General features: G+C 51.8%; 1 protein-coding gene across 1 annotated transcript in view; it reads left to right on the top strand.

Moving 5' to 3' along the window:
- The window catches only part of Rph3al (rabphilin 3A like (without C2 domains)), a 94,877-nt gene extending 89,249 nt beyond the window's left edge, over window positions 1-5,628 (top strand). The window contains 4 exon segments of the mRNA XM_010642170.3: window positions 1,485-1,598; window positions 3,077-3,186; window positions 3,188-3,223; window positions 4,873-5,628. Of these exon segments, the coding sequence (XP_010640472.2) occupies window positions 1,485-1,598; window positions 3,077-3,186; window positions 3,188-3,223; window positions 4,873-4,962 (350 nt within the window). The 3' untranslated portion in view covers window positions 4,963-5,628.
- Window positions 5,629-6,179: the final 551 nt, after the last annotated feature.

Raw genomic sequence — 6,179 nt, 5'->3', positions numbered from 1 at the left:
TTTTTTTTTTTTTTTTGCAGTGCTGGGTATTGAACCCAGGGCCTCAATCATGTTAGGCAAGTGCTTTACCATCAAATGACACCCTCAGCCAGGCATAGTGGCACACACCTATAATCCCAGCACTTGGGAGGCTGAGGCAGGAGGATCACTGTGGTTTCAAGACCAGCCTGGGCTACATAGTGAGTTCCAGGTCAATCTCAATTACATAGTGCGACCCTGTCTCAAAAAACCAAAAAATATAAAAATAAAAATTTTTCAAATGACACCCCCAGCCCTTTTAATTTTATTTTGAGACAGGTCTTGCTGAGCTATCATCCAGCCTGGCCTCAAACTTGCCATACTTCTGCCTCAGCCTCCTGAGTAGCTGCGATTACAGACATGTGCCACTAAAGCCTGGCAGAGAGCTGGTTCCACCTTTGATCCCACATCTTTCTACACAATTATTCTTGTTATTATCCTTACGCCACTTAATTAAATGTTGCATAAATTGATGAGTCAAAAAAGAGACCAGAGCTGTTTCATTAAAACCAAGATATTGTAAAGTCTTGATAGAAGCTTTTTGCTTTTAAAAAATAAAAATCTATTGAATTAGATGTGGGCAGGACAACTGTAAAAAAAAAAAAAAGTGGGAGAATATAGAAGGATTCTGCAGTCAGATTGCTGTGCTAATGTTTTTAAACTCCTGTTTGAATTTAAAGAAACTAAAACCAGAGTCCCAGACACCGCAGTATGGAGGCAGTTTATACCCGAAAGGCCGTGTGGGCCCAATCTCAAAGCAGCAGCCAAGGCCTGCTGCAAAAGGTTGGCAAATGGATGTACATTTCTATGTTTAAAATTAAAATAGAATGTTTCAAGGATGAATATATCCTGTATTATGACGCCCACTGTTGATGAACCAGCCAAATATGGTCTCATTGAGTGCAGAGAGGAGAGGATGTTCGCTGTGAGAGCCCCTCCCCTCGCCCTCCCGGGACCCCAGCCCCATCTGGTGCCTGCTACACCCACTGGGAGTTACTGGGTGGGCTGGGTTGACAGCCCAGTCTGCAGCCTCCCGGGGTCAGGTCTTCCAGTAGAACAAGCAAAGAGCCCAGAGCCGGCCTGCCCCACCAGTGGCACACACCTCAGTTTCCTCACCTGTGAAATGGAGTTGCAGTGTTTCCCATCTCACAGGAGTGGTTTGAAGCTTCCATGAATTCATGTACGTAGAGTACCCAGAGGGTGACGCATGCAGATGCTTGGTCAAATGCAAGCCCTCCCTGCTGATGCTGGGCACACGGGACTCACACACCACCCTCCTCACCCAGGCCTCCCCTCTGACTGGCAGCAAGAAGCACACCACCACCCTGGGCTATCGTTTCTCATGCTCAAGACGAGGGCTGGCAGAGGTTATATGGCACTCTGGAGAGGCGAGGGAGGCCTGCCCTGGCTCCCTCCATCCACGCAGTGGCCAGTAAAGGTGACCTCCTCTGCCCTGTCTTTTCCAGTGGTTTCCAGCGACAGTGACAGTGACTCGGACCTCAGCTCTTCCAGCCTGGAGGACAGACTCCCGCCCACTGGGATCAGGGACAAGAAGGGCAGCAAGCCAGTGGGGGAGGCAGGTAAGTGTGGGAAGTAGCCCTGTTGCTTCCCAAGCCCTGGGTGCAGAGTACCTTTGCTAGTAGGGACCCCTGGGCTCCTCCCAAGCCCCCCTAGGCCATTCTCCAGCTGAGATTGTGCCCCCCTGAGCAGTAAGGGCTGGGAAAGTCAGGTATAAACTTCCCTGAACTAGCTCTGCTCTGCCATAAAACCACACCATCACCTTCGGATGGCACTTCTCTCGCGGCACAAGAAAGATGGAGCAGGTGGTCTCCAGAGTGTTTTCTGGCTTTGACTTCTCTGAGCTCATCTTTTTGACACTGTCATATGACAGAGGGTTGACTTAGGCATCGAGGCTAGTGCAGAAGAAGCCTTGGAAGGGAAAGGAAAGACATTTTCCTTCTCTCCAAAGACATTCAGGGCCTTCGAGGAAAAAGACTGACTTTGTTAAGAGTTAACCTCCAGGTCAGAACCTGGATCTTTGAGAGGAGTTTCAGGAAGGCTGACGTTAATATATGATTTTTTAAAAAGAACTTTATAACAACTATCCCAAACTGGAATAAACACCTTGGGGTACTGTTCTGGGGCCAAGACTAGGTGATGTCCTGCCAGGGCTGGCGTAGAAGGAATTCCTGTTGGGAAAGGACATTTGGAACAGATCAGAGAAACCAAGTACCCAGCCCGTGCCGTGGCAGACATCACTTGTTGATCATGATATTCTTTCCCACGGAGTCACACTGTGGCCTAGGAATCCTCCTCAGTGCAGTTTTCCAAATGCTCAGTCTCAGTTGGCAGAAACGATGTAAAAGATAAAAGCTGTGCCTGGGTCAGGCTCTTTCAGGCTGAAAGTGCTGCATTAGAAAAGTAAAGGAACTCTCTCTGCCAGCCACGATTTCCAGGACAGGTTTCCCGTGCTTCTCCTCCCCTACCATGATAGCGCTGGTCCCCTCCCTTCACACCAGCTCACAGCTGCAACCACACGGGACCCTAGGGAAGGACAGGGAGAAAGGTTACGGGCTGCACATCTACTCTGGGCCAGGGAAGGACTAATAACCATACTGGAGTCAGGGTTCTTTTGTGAGTAAAGACAGTAATATCTTCCTTGCAATCTCATTGGGTTAAGTGAAACTTAAGCCCTTCACCCATACCCTCATTTTATGAAAGCAGGAAAAACTAACAACTGTGCATTTTTATGGTGGTGACTTGTTATTTAGTGAAAGGGCCTAAGGGCCCATTTTTATGCTTTGGTATCTCAGACCAATCACAAGAGACAGAGTGGGGGTTCCTGCTAGAACACAGAGGGGGGTCCTGTTAGAACACGACAGCTTTGTTCTGGGGGCAGCTTCCAGGGGGGAGGCTGCAAGAAACCACCCACAGATACCACCCTAATTCCAAAGGAGAAGATTGTAGCCATCTGCTAGTTGTGCTGAGCTCATCTCTGTCACCATTTGGGTCTGGAGAGCCCAGTATGGAACCATTCAGGCACACATGTCTCCTGCAGGTGGCAGCATGGAGTCTCTCAGGATGGGACTCACCGGCGCACCCAGCCACCTCTCAGGGAGTCAGAGCAGCCTAGCCAGCGAGACCGGGACAGGATCTGCAGACCCACCAGGGCGCACCCTGCCCCAGCCTGAGCCCAAGGGCCCCAGTGAGTACCACGCTGTACTTCAAGCCCACCACCATCTCTCTCCCTCTCTTCCGCTTCCTCTCTGAGTGGCCCTCAGCTCCTCACTCCCTTCTCCCAAACTGCGGGACGGTAAGTGACATTTTCAATTATCTGCACTTACTGAGTGCAGTGCTGGGGAACAAAGATCAGCCAGACCCCAGCCAGCCAGCACTGATCAGAGAGAGGGACCCAAATGATAATGGTACCATCCCCGTCCGTGCTCAGTAACTATAAGGGTGGTGATCAGCATCCTGTGCTTCATGGCTCCAGGTCAGTGGTAGGAACTCCTCCTTCGTGAGCACCTGCTATGTACCAGGCAGTTCATTCCTCACTGAGCCCCGTCATGTGCCAGTCTAGGCCAGGATCAGGAGCAGCAGGGTCAGTCCTTGCCCTCCAGAGACCTGCCCCATAGCTGAGGGAGCTGAATCAGCCCACCCAACCCAGGGCCCACCCAGGTGGAGCCAGCCCAGACCCTAGGAGGGGAATTCTGGGTGCAGCAGACCCAGCCCACCCTGGCACCTGCAAGGTCCACTGTACCCTGTTGGCTACTCTGCCAACAGGATGTCCCTGTTTGACAGTGGGTAATAGCGAGAGTCCAAGGCTCTACTTGTCCACTGTCCCGAGCCCCAGTGTAGCCAACATCATCTGCGATGGTGGGGTGGAGGGCTTCTCATACTCAAGTCAGAGAAAACTGCACATGCAGGACAGGCCCCAGTCCCCTCAAGGAGGAAGCCCCAGCCAGACTGGACCCCTCGAGGCCAGAGATGCAGGGGCCCATGTGAACTGGGGCAGCAGCTGATCTGCTGGCAGGGGACTCTCCTTCTCAAGCACCCACAAGAACACCCTACCCATTCCGTCTTGTCTCCCTGCTTGATGGTTCCCCAGAAAGCACAGGCATTTGGGAGGGAGGCAGCGGAGGGCCGGTCTCCAGGGACGGGGAGGCATCTGTGGCCATGAAGTGAACCCCGTCCCCTCCCTCTGCCCCTCTCCAGTACTCCAAAAAGGACAATTTGGAATGAACCAGACCTTTGCTCTGGTCCTGGCCCTGCCACCCATAGCCTTGTTAACTTGAGCAAACCCTAAAGTTGAGCATATGAGTTAAGTTTTGTAGGTCAAAAATTGGCCAGCCCAGCAATGTTCTCACTGCCCAAAGTTCTGTTACCAATGAAGGGTCCCTCGCGGGGCTTTGGGGAGGGGGAGGCCAGCGTCCTGACACACTGCCCTCCCTGAAGAGTCCTTGGGAAATGTGCAGTAAAAACAGGGAGGGCCCCAGGGCCTAAGAAACAGCATGGAGAGGACAGCCCTAAGGCAGAATTTACATTCCTGTGCCCCTCACTTCTTGCAGCATCCTGAGGTCACCGTGTCATGACCTGGGTTTTGACAGGCCAGCTGAAGCTGACAGGCATCATGCCAGCGAGCACACACCGCTGAGCGGTGCTGGCCCGGAGCCAGGCTCCCCTTGCCCGGCAGCCCCTGCAGCTTCCTTTTCCGCGGGGCAGCAGCACAGGTGCAGGGTGTGTTCCAGGAAGACCCTGCCTCCACCTCCGTGTCCTTCCCAGAGGCGGAGCTGTCACTGAGGAGAGACTCCACCTCTGCTCACCTCGTGCGGCCTGTTTCTCTCTTCTCCAAAGGCAAAAGACACACCTGGGCGACTCCCCGCTGCTGATGGGGCCTCCGAGGGAGGGTTTCTGCGTGGAGCCAGCTTGCCAGTGGGAGACTGAAAGCAAGAGAAAGCTGGAGCCAGGCTTCTGGATTCTCCCTGACTTCTGACTCAACGAACCAGTGTTTGGGGGCTGAGTCTTGTGCCCCCACCTAGTGCCTTTCTGTGCCCCTCTGTGGGGAGCTCTCCTCATCTACCAACCCCCCTCAAGCTGTGTCCTTTATTTATTTCCTCTCCCACACATATACCATCTTCCCTGTGTTTTGGTGGGTCCTGGGTTGGGCCGGAAGGGCTGAGCTTGGCCCCTCAGGGTGAGTGCGGAAGCCCAGAGCAAGTCGGGTGAGGAGTAAGCCCACCCTTTCCCTGCCCCTCAGCTGCTCGGGGCAGGAGCACTGTCTTGCCTTCCTGGGGGACTGGTTGTTGTTTGGTTTCTTTGAATCCCTCTATTGGCCTGCAGGTTTTCACTCAGCCAGGCATATGGTTCCCCTAAGACATTAATTTTCTTCTCTTCAGTAGGTTGGGTTGGGCATGAAAAAACCACTCAGTTCAAAGTGTAGTCAAAAGCTCCGGAAGCCTCCCCTGCAGAGAGTGTGTTGATGTCCTTGCCCGCCTGCCCTTCCTGCCTTCCTCACCACTCCCTGGGGCTGGGGTTTTCCAAGGGCCCTCTCAGCTCCAAACACTTAGCTTTTCACCCTTGCTGCATCTCCCTGGCACATGTTATGCTTCAGAATTAAAACAATAAAGATTAGAATTTGCATTGAGTCAATGTGTTGTTTGAAGGACCGCAATCACTGGGTTTCTGAGATTCAATAGAGAAATGGATGGAAAAAATGTGGTACCCTTGATTTGCTGGAACCTTCCTAGCCTCAGGAAAAGAATAAACTACATCTGTGTGTCCTTATAGAGCACATAAGCCTAATGTTGAGTGGAAAAAACAAGCACACCTATGTAAAAAATTATCAAAGTGAGTTGTACAGACGTGTACATATGTAAAAATGTTTTTTAAGTGAACAAAAACCTTCTGGTTATTTATGGTAGACTGAGCACATTCATAAGTTCTGCCCCCAAAGCCACTGAAATGACATAAAAGAAATGAAAATGGCATAAACCACAAAGACCAAAGGAACAGAGGAAAAGATGGCAGTGGGTGAGAGGTGTGTGAAAAGCTTTGGAAGGTGAGGCAGCACTATGTGGTCGGTGTCAGCTTTCCCCAGTCCCAAAATGCCCACAAGGAAAGAACAAGCACCCCTCACTCTGCAGAGTCCCCTAAATGCTCAG

The sequence above is a fragment of the Fukomys damarensis genome, unplaced genomic scaffold (genome assembly GCF_012274545.1).
Source record: "Fukomys damarensis isolate Sample0158 unplaced genomic scaffold, DMR_v1.0_HiC HiC_scaffold_13, whole genome shotgun sequence".
Taxonomy (NCBI): Eukaryota; Metazoa; Chordata; class Mammalia; order Rodentia; family Bathyergidae; genus Fukomys; species Fukomys damarensis.
Note: the sequence above shows the minus strand (reverse complement) of the source record. Positions and strands in the feature narration are given on the sequence as shown.